Source organism: Branchiostoma lanceolatum, chromosome 19, assembly GCF_035083965.1.
Source record: "Branchiostoma lanceolatum isolate klBraLanc5 chromosome 19, klBraLanc5.hap2, whole genome shotgun sequence".
Taxonomy (NCBI): domain Eukaryota; kingdom Metazoa; phylum Chordata; class Leptocardii; order Amphioxiformes; family Branchiostomatidae; genus Branchiostoma; species Branchiostoma lanceolatum.
The window spans coordinates 4,105,284-4,119,977 of NC_089740.1; the positions used below are offsets into that span (position 1 = coordinate 4,105,284).

Here is a 14,694-nt window from a genome sequence, read left to right on the forward strand (position 1 = left end):
CTTAAATCATTGAGATTCGCCAATCTGATGAAGGGATTTACTGAAAATAGTTACTTTGGCAACAAGGATGTAAAATAAAGATCACGACTGTTGAGTTTAAGAAGGTCTTCTTCTTCTTTGGGTTAGGTAGCCAACATCAACTTGTTGATGAATCTGCTACACTTGGCTGATACGAGATGGAGGTTCGCCAGGCCTCCATCCGGGTGATTTGTAGTGAATCACCAACTCCAGACAGAAGAATTTGGACCATCGCACACCGGGGCATGCCCCTACTCTTTTTCGAAAGATGTGGTGGGTTCTTTAACGTGCGCGGGGTGTGGCTCTCCCCAAACACGGGACCTCCATTTAACGTCCTATCCGAGGGACGTCCCCAACTCTAGAAGAGCTAGGTACTCATTTACACCTGAGTAAAGTGAGGGAATTTGTGTTAAGTGCCTTTCCCAAGGGCACAACGTCCGGGCGCATGTTCCGACATGTCTGGGGGCAGCTCGGATTCGAACTGGGGTCCCCTTGTTTGACAGTCGGATGTTCTATCCATTACGCCACACGACGCCACGTGTAGCGTAATGGTGTATGTGTACCTGCAACGTACCTACACGAAGGTACCTACACGAAGGTGTATGTGTACCTGCAACCATTGTCCGATGAAGTTGTAGCTGGGCATCCAGGCGTTGTCTCCGTTTAATCGCCCTCGGTAAGGCTCGAGACCAACACTTTGGCCACGATTATTAAGAAGGGTTGAGGATGCAGTGATGCTGTCATCAGGTATGGCACCTGATTCCATTCCAAGTAGATGTGGACAGGCCGGAGGAAGGACTGCAGCTGGGGGATCAAGCAAATATGATATAGTATTTACAAAGACTGTGGTGTTTCAAATTCACAATATGATACGACACAATACAATACAATACAATACCATACATTTACACTTGTGTATGTATAACTCTAATTCTGTATCAGTGAAGCGACTTAACCGCCAATGCACACCAGCTTTCCGGTTACACGGTTGGTTATCTTACGGAAAGACTTGTTTTCATCTACAGCTGCGCAACTAATTCTACGCTTCGTTAAACAACTTTTGAATTCCCACAATAAAATGCAAAGTTTTGATTCTTCGGTAAGAAATGTTTTAGCTTGATGATGTTTTTTGAAATTCTACGCGCTGGATTTATTTTCATCTGTATGTGATTGATGTTTTTTCTTCTAATGTTTCCATTCTACATTGATTGTGGACAAAAATAGATTAGAAAGTCCAGTTAAAGATATTAGAAATCTCGACAAAGATTATATGGGCTGGTAGAAGTCATTCTGAGTCAAAGTCAAACTGTGAATTGCCAAAGTTTTCTTCAACTTATGATCCATTTCTCACCGAGTCACGTGTCCTATCTACATAATATGATCTCACAGAAGCAGTGAATTGCTTATTCCTTGACAAAGACTAGAGCGGATATTTCGAATTCAATTTTTGTGTTGGCACATCACAGTTCAACTTTGATTCAAAAGATATCAGAAATATCCATCCGGGATGAAACCTACTAGTGTTACAGCCCACAAGTTCCACTCTCATGGCGATGCGATTATGCCAGGACTGAGGCAGGAAACGCACATAACGGGCATCAACTGAGTTGTTCAGTAGGTTCGTCGCAGGAATGCTGCTTTCCACGTTGCCTGGAGATACCTTAAAGGTAGATGCATAATTAAGATTAGAGAATTCAGATAATTCTGAATTTTGTACCGAATACTGTTTTCATTTATATCTAGATCTTCATCATTTACAATGATCAAACAGTCATAAGTACATTCCGTCCGAGAAGAACAATAAATCGATAGCGGATATCAAAATCAATTGATCAAAAGCGCTTTGTTATGCAAAATGAATGCTTTTTGTGACATCGTTGTGTTTTCGTTCTGTTTAATCTAGAAATAAAAAAACACATTTAGAAGCCATTTTAGCCATGCAAAATCAATGCTTTATGACTTCGTTGTACTTTGTTTAATCTAGAAATAAATAAAAACATATTTGATCCTTAACGTACCATTCCTGAACCATTACTGCCGGCATATGTCGTCCAAGTTATCCGATCTGTACTGTACTGGAGTTTGTATGACGTCACCCACTCGGGGTCATTAGAAAGCCGACCCTGAATGATGGTGCCCATGACGCGCTTTATTTCCCCTAAATCCAACTGAAAGACAATGGTTGGTCTTCGTTAAAGGATGAAAAACTAGAGTTCAATATGACCATGGCATCTCCTGAGCACGAGATATTAAAACCGGAAGTTCCGCTTCAATACATTAGAAATCCGCTAGGGGGCCAAAAATCTAATTATTTCTAGGTCTTATCAAGACCTGCCTACATACTACATAATAAGACAATCCACACAGGAATTCTCATGTTATCGTTTACACACACACACGTATGCGCATGCTCCCAAAACATGACCTTCTTGGCGACCATTATAAGCGAAGATAATATATAAATTATATTCTGTGTGCTGAAATTAAGCTATATTGACGGATACTTGTTTTGCAGCAGTGAGGCATCCTCAATGCATAAATCTCTTGAAATCCTAAGTCAAAACATCATAACCTCAAAAAACTTTTCCTGACATTTCGGACCGCAAGGAGTGTAGTTCAATCAGGCTTCTTTGATAAGAGTTACCGAAGCTTCGGCCAAGTAAATATTTTCAAGATTGTGTAAAATGAACCCTAAACACTGTTATTAACAAGCCTGATGAAGGCATTTACGGAAAAATAGACACTTTGGCAACAAGGATCTAATATAAAGAACACAGTACCCAAATTTATCAAGATGAATGCTTACCTGCAACCACTGTCCGATGAAGTCATATCTGGGCGCCCAGCCTACACCATTTAACCGCCCACGGTAAGGCTCGAGACCGGCAGAACGACGATGTACTGGAATCCCAAAATTTACCACTATTTACCATAATATTTCCTTGTTAGTGTTAAAGCTACATGCATTGCTTTGCCAGGGTGTTTTAATTTCCAAAATAACATTTGTCCATATCCTTTTATTTTATTAACATCTAGGCTCTTGTAGACTAGTTGCATCTATCGTTATAGGTCGAAATGTACTAATGCAACCGAAGAGTTAATCAGCAACTAATTTTGCCTTTTTAATACACTATGTAAATCAATGGGATATGGAAAGAAACAGGACAGGACAACAACTGCTGTTCAACTTAAACTGATTTATTCAAATTATTGCTATTTTCATGATTAATAAAAGAATTGTTAGTTGTTACACTGTGTTCTCTCATTCAATTTGTGTCCTAACATGTGTCGTCGACTATTATATATTTCAAATCTAGGCATCTTGTTTATTTCGACCCTTCTTGTTTTTTTTTGCACTCTCGCATTAGATTTAGGGTCTCCAAAGGACGTCATCCATAAAAATCACTTAGTGTAGCCTTAGCACTTTATGTTTCTTGTCGTTGGTCTAAATGTAATATTTGCTTATGCTTTTTTATTTATGTTTAAGATGACTAGTGGCGTAAAAATAAGTTTTGTTATCGAATTGAGTGCGTCACCACTTTGTTCCTGTACTTCTGTTTATGATCTCAATAAAGTAGTGAGCATCGAGCACTTACTATCAAGACGGATCGAGGATCCAGTGATGCTGTGATCAGGTATGGCACCTGATTCCATCCCAAGCAGATGTGGACAGGCTGGTGAAAGAACTGCAGCTGGGGAATCAAGTAGATAGACGCGTTTGCAAAGCGAAACGTATTTTCCATCTGCAATACTTGAGGCTACATTCGTACTGTAGCCTCAAGTATTACTAAAGCGACTTAATCGCCCATACGCCAGCTTCCCAGCCACACAACTGGTTATATTGTACGGGAATAAGTTATAAATTCTATTGCTGCACATCTATCTCTTCCGCTAAAAAACTCTCACAATACAATTATTCTTGGTGAAAAGAAATGTACTTGGCTGATGATGTTTTAGGCAGTGCTCCGTGCTTGATCTGATAACATCCGTATTTAGTAAAATGCTAATCTTTGAAGATTTAGAATGTACATTGATTTTGGAAAATAATCTAATTAAAAGTTTACTTAAAGATATCAGAAAACTCTTTCGGGATGAAAAACTTACTGGTGTTGCAGCCCACAATCTCCACCCTCATGGCGAGGCTTCCAAACCAGGACTGAGGCAGGAAGCGCACATAACGGGCATCAACTGAGTTGTTCAGTAGGTTCGTGACAGGAATGCTTCTTTCGACGTTCCCTGGAAAGACCTTCAAGGAAAACGCATAATTAGGACAGGAGAATTTGTATCGTATACTGTTTTCATTTATATCTATCTTCATCATTAACAATGATCAAACATTCATCCGAACAGTCCGTCCGAGATCAACAATATCTCATTATTCTATAGCGCATTTTGAAACCGATAGACCAAAACCGCTTTGTTAAACAAACTTGATGTTTTTTGTAACTTCGTTGTATTTTTGTTGTGTTTATTTTAGAAATAAAAAGGAACAGTTAAGAAACCATTTCTGAGCCAAACAACATCAATACTCTATATGACATCGTTGTACTTTGTTTAATCTAGAAATAAATAAAAACATAATATTATTTGATACTGAACATACCATTTCTGAAGCATTACTGCTGGCATATGTCGTCCAAGTAATCCGATCTGTACTGTACTGAAGTTTGTATGACGTCACCCACCCTGGGTCATTTCGTAGCCGACCCTGAATGATGGTGCCCATGACGCGCTTCATTTCCCCTAAATCCACCTAAAAGACAAAAATGTTTTTCGTTATAGAATGCCAAAAAAAGCAGTTCTAAATCTCTTAGACAAACGTATGGCGAAATTTACGGATATCAATTTTGTACAATCAGGCTCCTCTGATGAAGGAAAATTTACCGAGTTATCACCGAAACGTCAGCCGGGACGATCGTTATAAGGTTTCGCGTCGCTCACCCGACATGCACGCTCCCGGAAAGGGTCGCAGTCCTTAGGACGGGACATTAAGCCGTGGTCCACTGTTCATTGTGCTTGTCGTAAAGAGCTAGGGGAATTTCCCCGGCACACTGAACCTGTAAATACTGTATATAGCGTCTGTCTTCTCTGTCACGACCAGTGGAAGATTAGCTCATCTGTTCCTTGAGTTTATTTGAGCTAAACTGGTTCGAGATCACTTTCCTTTCCTTTTCGTTGTAAGAACTGCTGTAATTCCTGTAAGTCTGGTTAACGCATTTAGAGCAAATAGTCTCTTTGGGAACAAGAATCTATAGGGTTTTGCCCATCTTGTCCAATGGAAATTGAAGATAAATTACACTTTGTCATGGAATGGTCTAGATAAGATGTTTTACGTAATAATCATAATTTTTCACATTTCTCAAAACAAGTATAAGTTTTAAGAGTCTCGATGCTACAGACCGTTCTGACTACATATTCAAATGCAACAATCCCAACAATGCGAAAATAGGTAAATATCTAAACGACTGCTTCCACATTAGGAAAAAATACAGAAACTACTGATTTAACCAACTTATTATAACCCTATATCAAAAAACGTATGCTAGCCCTTATTGTATTGTAGTAATAATTAGGATGTTAAGCTAAGCTTTATTCTATTCTTCTACTCTGTATTATGTTTACGAATTCTTGCCATACTTTGTACCATGTACAATTGTCGTGCAATAAAGTTCTTCTATGAAGAACACGTCGATTGTATGAGGAGGTATGCTTACCTGCAACCACTGTCCGATGAAGTCGAACTTGGCTGTCCAGGCGCCCCCAACAGCACCGTTTAACCGCCCACGGTAAGGCTCGAGACCAGCACTACGGTGATATACTGGAATTCCAAAATTTACCATATGGTTAATTCAAGTAAAGGTTTGCCTTGGAACTGCAGGGGCGTTTTTGTCGAAACATTTCAAGGAGAATCACAGTACAAAGGAACGACGGATTTCCATGAAATTTAGTGTTCAGGTAGTTTTGACCGAGATGTACACAATGAAGTGCAAAAGTGGGAAATGACTGGACTGCCAATATTGCGACATTTGTAAATTAGTTAAAGATGTACATTGCCAAACATAGATTATGTAAATGTGGAATTAATTTGAATAATCAGAATAGTTAATGAAGATATGAACTCGTGTTGTTTCGGGAGTTGTCATGGGGTCGTCTTATTTGTTAACTCGGCAAGAGCTTGGGTGGAAAAAATTACCTAATAGACGACATGTTCATACTAGCGTCCAAGGTTTAACTCACAATTACCTGTCTGAATTGATACCCCTTAGTCATCTCTTCATCATTGAACTTACGGCCTGCGTATACGTAATATCTAAGATGAACTTTTAAACAAATCGTTTTGTCACGTCCTTCGTACCAACTTCCACACATTACTGCAACAATCTAGATTCGGTAACGCGTTCCTTAACTAGCTTTTCTTCTCAGAGTCAATACGGGCTGTTAAACACAAATACTACAAACAGGGTCCTCACTCATTTTCTCATCACTTACTCCACTGCTCTAAGAAAATGCACAACGCACAACTCTCGTCGGAAAACTTTTCAAGCTCTTAGGATACACCCAAAATTTTATCTGTATCTGTATAGCCGGTATAACCGCCATTCGGTGTAACACACCAGCTTTTACATCACTTTCAGACAATGCTAGAACCTTTCATTTACTCAGAGGCAGCCCCAAATGTTCATTGAATGTTAATTCTAATTATTTGGTAATTATAAAAGGGCATCACCTCAGGCATCAAAACGCTTTTTTTACCTTTGTCTCGTGAAAGTATCGTGTTAACGACTTCGGTACTTGGGGGGACCGTACCTGCGCATGTAAAATTGCCCATCTTTCTGGACAATATTTTTTTTTTCTGTTATCACTTTATTTTTGTTATGTTCGGTCTGGTATTTGCATATGCTACGTTGATGAAGGTTAGACAGCCAGGTAATAAGATACGACCAAAATAATTACTCAAGCAACTGGATAAAATTTTGAGTCAGACGTTTCAGATAGCATCCATTATATTTCGTCAGTGACTAAAGGAAGGAACTGGAAAACCAGGTTTTATACCAAAACTCTGAACTTCTTATGTTAATGAGGTAAAGACAATTTAGAATGGTTTTATAGAACACTAAGTCAAGATGTGAATAAGTCAACTAGCTCTCGTTTTTGTTAAGAGCTAATGTTGTTCGTTTCGGGGTGGAGGCACCGCTGCCCCCAACGACGCACAACATTAGTTCTAAACAAAAACAACAGAAGCTAATAGCCTTTTTAGCGCACATCCTTGTCTTGACTTAGTGTTCTATTGAACCAATATGTATTGTCTTTACCTCATTAACATATCAAACCAGATTTGTGGTACAAAACCTGGTTTTCCAGTTCCTTCCTTTAGTCACTGACGAAAGAAAGTGGATGCTGTCTGAAACGTCTGACTGTTTCAATATTTTATCCAGTTGCTCGAGTAACTATTTTTGGCGTAATAACCTATACTTTTGTATCAATGTTTAACGTAAGATGAGTAGTAGCGCTAAAATAAGTTTTAATAAATTGAGTGCGATATGACTTTGTCCCTGTAATTATGTTTATAATCTCAATAAAAAAACGACCACCCACTATTAAGAAGGGTCGAGGATGCAGTGATGCTGCCATCAGGAATGGCACCGGATTCCATTCCAAGTAGATGTGGACAGGCTGGCGGGAGAACAGCAGCTGGAGGATTAAGTGGATGTAACCATTAGCAAAGAGATTGCTGTTTCACATTTACAATGATTACAAGTACACGTGTCCATAGTTCTTAATCTGATTCGGTATTTGTCAGGCGACTTAACCACACTACAACACCAGATTCCCAGTCACACAACTAGTTTTTTGCAAGGGAAGAAGTTTTATATTCTATAGCTGCGAGTCGATTCCGTTAAATAAGTCGATGAGTTCTCACAATGCAATGATTCTTGGAGAAAAGAAATGTATTTGCCTGATGTTTCGTTCTGCATGAGTTTAGATTCGTAATTTTTGAAATGTTTATCATTAACGATTTCTTTTCTGAATACATTAAAAAGTCCACTTAAAGATATTAGAAATGTTCATCCAAAGTAAAACCTACTGGTGTCACAGCCCACAATCTCCGCTCTCATAGCGATGTGATTATGCCAGGACTGAACCACGAAACGCAAATAACGGGCATCAACTGAGTTGTTCAGTAGGTTGGTGACAGGAATGCTGCTTTCGAAGTTGCCTTGAAATACCTAAAAGATAAACGCGTGATTATTATGAGAGTATTTCTACTCTATTGTATCGTATAGTGCCTTTGTCTCTAGATCTTCATCACTATAGATAACCCTACAGTCCTTCGTATTATCCTTCCGAGACCAACAATATTATTAGAGCAGATCAAAAAAAATCAATGCATCAAAACCATTTCATTATGCCATGTTAATTAAATTATACGGATGACATCCCCCGGGAACCCCAAAGCTGATGAGAAACATTTTAGCAAAAAAAAGTTGCATTCATTATGAAATCTACATGGTCAGGAAGGATGAATAAGACTTAACACACAGAGTATGGTATACCTTTTTTTTCTCTAACATCTTCTTTGACTTTGGAATTGACTTTAGAATTTTACGACATAGGCACATTTTTCGAAATATTTGTTTTTAAATGTATGATGAACAGCATGGCCGAAAACTTTTTTAACTGACAAAATTTGATGCGCGTGCGAATGTCATCAATATAATCAAATAACATCGCCTATACAAAAAATGATTTCGGGACTTGTACTTTGTTATCTAGAAATAAAGAAAATGTCATATTCTAATATTTGCGATACCGTTTCTGATCCATCGCTGCCGGCATATGTCGTCCAACTAATCCGATCTGTGCTGTACTGGAGTTTGTATGACGTCACCCACTCGGGGTCATTATCAAGCCGACCTTGTATGATGGTGCCCATGACGCGCTTCATTTCTACTAAATCCACCTGTAAGGCAACGGTATTTTTTCGTTATAGAATTCAGAAATAGAAACAAGAAAAGCAGTTCTAACTCTCTCTTGAAGGCATACACTAGTATCGCAAACTTAGGCCATATTGACAGAAACAACTTTTGTGCTAAGACATTCTTATTGCGGGGAATGCAGGAAATATAATGTAAAACATCATAACCTAGAAGAGATATTTCTGCCTGACATTTCGAATCGCAGGGTGGTGTTGCGGCAATGATTGGTAAAGGCCAGTCGGGCTCCTCTGATGAAGTAAAATGGTAAGTTACCGAAACTTCAGCCACGAGGATCGTTTCAAGTTAACGTTGTAAGAACCGCTGTGATTCCCAAGTCTGATTAGCTAACACATTTACGGAAATAGTCACTTTGGCATCTAACATAAAGACTGTATGAAGATGTATGCTTACCTGCAACCATTGCCCGATGAAGTCGTATATGGGTTTCCAGGCGCTTCCAGCGGCTCCGTTTAACCGCCCGCGGTAAGGCTCGAGATTAGCACTATTACCATATACTGGAATTCCAAAATTTACCATATCAATTCCAAGTTATCTAAAATCATTCACCTCTTAGATGGCGTTAAATTTACACTCCCCCAAGGCTCATCGAAACTTTATTCAAATCTTACATACATCCCGGTCCAGAATAGGGCGAAGTCAATGTTATTTGGTACGGCATGATAAGTGAAGAAGCATAACTTATAGAGCGCATACAATGTCTTTGAGCCCTTGTTGTTTCTGGCGCTATCAAGGGTTCGTCCAACTCTTTAGCTCGGGAAGAGCCTGGAGGGGAAACATTACCTGATCGACAACTTGTCCATATTCTTTATCTACTTTACAGAATAGTTCACGGTTGAAATCGCATGCACTGTCTGAATTGATACCCTTAAGGCCTTAACTATTTCTTCATCATGAACTTACGATACGCGTAATAAGATGAACTTAGATCTCTTAGTTTTTCAACAATACGCTTTGTCACGTCCCTCGTATCAACGTCTTCACACTACTGGAAGAATTCAGATTCGGTAACTCTAACTTTTCGAACTGTTCTTCTCAAATTATCAAGAAGAAATTCAATACGGGCGGTTGAACGCAAATAATTCAGCCTCGACATCCATGAGCATTGTCTGTATGCCTTTGAATAGGCACCTGCAGTTTGAATCACATTCTCTTCACTCGAAGTTTACTCAACAGCCCAGTCTGTAGCTGCGGGGGCCAATGCGAACCTTTTTCTCATTATTTCCTCCAATGCCCTAAGAAAACGATCAACGCACACTCTCATCGGCAAACTTTTCAAGCTCTTGGAATATACCCAAGATTTTACATCATCATCACCATCATCCACTGGTCCCTGCATCTGTAGTCGTTGAAACGTCCTGCAGCTGCATTCAGTCTTTCTTCATATTTCTCCACATTTCCTTGCATCCTGCTAGCTCCCTTAGCTCTCGGAACTTTTACAACACTTTCAGACGATGCTAGAACCTTCCATTTACTCAGAGGCAGCCCCCAATGTTCATCGAATGTTAATTCTGATATTTTGGTTATTGCAAAAAAGGCATATCACCTCATCAGAACGCTTATAAAACTTGTTTTACCTTTCTCTCGTGTTAAGCACCGTGTTAACAACTTCAGCACTGGTTGGGGACGGAACATGCGCTTGTTAAAGTGCCCATCTTTCTGTACAATATTTGAATCCTTTTAGCACTTTATGTTTGTTTATATTTGGTCAACATTCAGTATTTAACAATGATCTTGTATTTATGTTTGAGATGTGTAGTGGCGTCAAAATACTTTTTGTTTGATTGAGTGCGTCACCACTTTGTCCATGCACTTATGATTATGATCTCAATTTTAAAAAACGAACAAAACGACCACCCACTATTAAGAAGGAACGAGGATGCAGTGATGCTGTCATCAGGTATGGCACCGGATTCGATTCCAAGTAGATGTGGACAGGCTGGTGGAAGAACTGCAACTGGGGGATCAAGTAGATGTGACCATTTGCAAAGAGAGTGATGTTCCACATTAATATGCAAAATAATCTAAAATAAAAGAAGTCCTTCTAAATATGACATATGTCAAAATATTCATTCGGGATGAGACCTACCGGTGTCACAGCCAACAATCTCCACCCTCATGGCGATTCGATTATGCCAGGACTGAACCACAAAACGCACATAACGGGCATCAACTGGGTTGTTCAGTAGGTTCGTTACAAGTATGCTCATGTCGACGTTGCCTAGAAAGACCTGAAATGTGAACGCATGTATTAGAAACTTAGATCGCGGTATTTCTTTTGTACTGTATTTATTTTATCTCTAGATCTTCATCACTAAGTAATAGATAGATCCCGAGGAATGCCAACAACTCCTGAGGGTGGGCGGAGCAGTACCAAATCCACATAGTTACCCAGATCTAGGGATCTATCTATTTTAGAACCCGGCTGTCTTTCCGAACAAATAATTGAATACATATATTGAATAGGACATGCATTATTGGCGTCTTGATGGTGTTTGACGTGAAATGCGAGAAGAAGAAAGTTGAATGTAAAACCTCCTTGACCAGACCATGACAAATTATCTGGCACCTCTGACCTAGTGGGACCAGTGCTGTGTGTTACTGGTATAATAAGAAAACACATCTGCCTGGTGGCCTTCCAAGGGTTTAGGGTGTACTAAGTAACGAATAAATTGACTAAGTTGGAGACGACCACAATTTTATCCAATCCGGTTGATCAACTTGTATAACGTTGCCTACTGGTGGGCGTCTCCAACTTAGTTATTCGTTACTTAGCACACCCCTACCCCTTGGGAGGCCACCCTCTGTGGATTAAGTCACAAAAAATGCACGTTCCTGATAGGCTGAGGGAAGACGACCGGGTACTAACAATGGCAAAACATTATCCATACATCCCATCTAAGAACCAAAGGATCGAAATCGCTTTGTTATACAACACCAATGCTTTATATGACATTGCACTTTGTTTAATCTAGAAATAAATCTTTGACATACCATTTCTGAACCATTACTGCTGGCATATGTCATCAAAGTAATCCGATCTGTACTGTACTGAAGTTTGTATGACGTCACCCGCTGGTGGTCATTGTCAAGTTGACCCTGAATGATGGTGCCCGTTACGCGCTTTATTTCCCCTAAATCCACCTAAAAGGCAATAGTTTTAAGAATTGATGGATTTTACAACACAACCTAGAAAAGATTTTCCTAGCCGACCATTCAGACCACAGGCTGATTAAGAGTATTACAGACCATTCTCGTATTTCATCAGAATCCCTTGATGAAGTCAACTGAGGAGTTACCGATACGTCTGCCAAGGATTAGAAAAAACGCGTGATTTAACAACCTCATTTTACGTTTATAAAAAACAATCAATTTCTTAAGGATCTAATACAAAGAACACGAGTGTTTAGTTTATGAAATTGTATACCTGAAGCCACTGCCCGATAAAGTTGTACTTAGGTGTCCAGGCGCTGGAACCAGCGGCGTTTAACCTCCCTCGGTAAGGCTCGAGACCAAGACTACGACCTTGTACAGTAGTAAGGGTCGAGGATGCAGTGACTCTTCCATCAGGTATGGTACCGGATTCCATGCCAAGTGGATCACTACAGGCTGGGAGGACAAGGCAAGTGGAACTAGGTTTAAAGACCATGCATGCCTGCACTATAAAATCACCCAATAGATTCGGCTAACGTAAACTACCAGGGTCAGTATGCCATTGATTGTCGTGGTGTTTTCATCGATGGAGACCTGGCTATGACAGTGAAATAATAGATAAGGAATTGAAGCATTACTGTATCTAAAAATTCAACTAACACAGAATATAAAGTAATGAAAATCCTGGCTTGTCATCACACCATGGTCTTACTGGTAATGTGAGACATTGCTGGCAGCTTGACTTTATAGTTCTACATGTACATATCAGCTGTCTGTACTGGTTTTTCAAAATAACAAAAATATACCAGTCATTACTATTCACATTTGTAGACACCCAATTATCAAAGCTAATTCAACTGTGACCAAGACAATTTCAAACATACAATAATAAAATCAGACACTTTGATACAAGTCTGATAGGGCTGATTTGAAAGTTGACATTTGAGCACAAAATTTTTTTTTCCAAAAACTGAAAGTTTCAAATTGATGATATGACTTTGTTGCAACTATCTAGGTCATTCTGCATGGTAAAATCATGTTTCCTTTAAAACTAGTGGAAAACAATATCTGGATATTGTGGTCAGTATCATGTTAATGTGCTCCGGCCTTTGTTTTCAGTTTGTAAACAGTTATGGGGGCTAATTCACTTCTCAAACCGCTGGGAAGTTCACAGTGGGGAGCACTTCCTTACTGCCTTACCCAGAGTAAACCCAGCTTAAGTTAGTTCTGATGGCAATTAAAAGTCTCCAAACTTAAAGGGAAACAAAATTTCAAAGAAAAAGTTTTTTTTTTAGAAATTTTTGAATCAAAGTATCATTTCATCCACAACTGAAGTTGCTTTCCTAAAACGTTGTACCTTGGCAGAAAAGATCCGGCTCTGTCCATGATCCATTTACCCTGCATGTCATGGATATGACGTCATCGGAGATGACGTGATATCCCTGGGAACATGGGTATGTGCAGTTCTCCCCCAGATGATAAGGACTTTCGCACACGGGCCCGGTAGTGTTGGCTTGGGTCGGTGGGTCAACACACACGCCTGAAAATCCAGCAGAAGAGAAGGGAAAGTTCTTGATAGTAATCAGCAAATCAAGCATGGCGTATTAAAGTCAGTCTGAGAATATCCTAGCACTTTTATTTGAGTTAAGGTTAACTATGAAATAAAGTAGCTGGTGGATCAAGAAGATGAAACAACTGTCAAAAATATATTTGTTCGTATCCTTACTTTTATCTTTGGTTTTTCGATTGTACAATTATTATAGAAACGGATGCATTACAAATTCCAGTCGAAGACGTTAGGAAATTTCAGCCACATCTGTTCTAGGTTGAAACCTACTTATATTACAGCCCAGAATCTCCGCCCTTATGGCGATGTGCGAGTTCCAAGACTGAACCACGAAACGAACATAACGGGCATCAACTGGCTTGTTCAGTAGGTTTGTAACAGGGGTGATGTTGTCGACGTTGCCTGGAAAGACCTGAAAGGTAAATGAATTAGTAAGATAACGAAATTTTCTTCTATTTTGTAAAATATGTTTTTTAGCTCTAGACCCTGATCACTACTTTTGACCAAACTGTATACGTATATTCCGTCCGAGACCAACAATATCCATTGCCATCGCTAAGATCAAACTCATAAAGAATGCTATGCTATATAAGATATTTAGAAAGAAAATAGATGAATCGTGTCTCTTGGTTCTTTGTCAATCTAGTAATTGAAAAAATACCATTTGATTTCTAAGTTACCATTTCTGATCCATCGCTGCCGGCATATGTCGTCCAAGTAATCCGATCTGTACTGTCCTGGAGTTTGTATGACGTCACCCACTGGGAATGATCAAGACCCTGACCTTGAATGATGGTGCCCATGACGCGCTTCATTTCACCTAAATCCACCTGTAAGGCGATAGACATGGCGCTTTTGACGTGTATTGAGATATTCTCAATGTAGTAAATGCATGAAATACCAAGTCAAAGCATCACAACCTGGATACATTTTCCTGGACAAAATTTAGGACAGTAGTCA

General features: G+C 39.4%; 1 protein-coding gene across 1 annotated transcript; it reads right to left on the reverse strand.

The window, feature by feature from the left end:
• Positions 1–8,084: 8,084 nt before the first annotated feature.
• On the reverse strand, positions 8,085–11,134 carry LOC136425873 (retinoschisin-like). Its single transcript, XM_066414804.1, has 4 exons — positions 11,104–11,134; positions 9,408–9,511; positions 8,831–8,980; positions 8,085–8,246 (listed from the first exon to the last, which is right to left on the reverse strand). Exons 1-4 carry the CDS (start codon positions 11,132–11,134, stop codon positions 8,085–8,087), a joined length of 447 nt encoding a protein of 148 aa, XP_066270901.1.
• Positions 11,135–14,694: the final 3,560 nt, after the last annotated feature.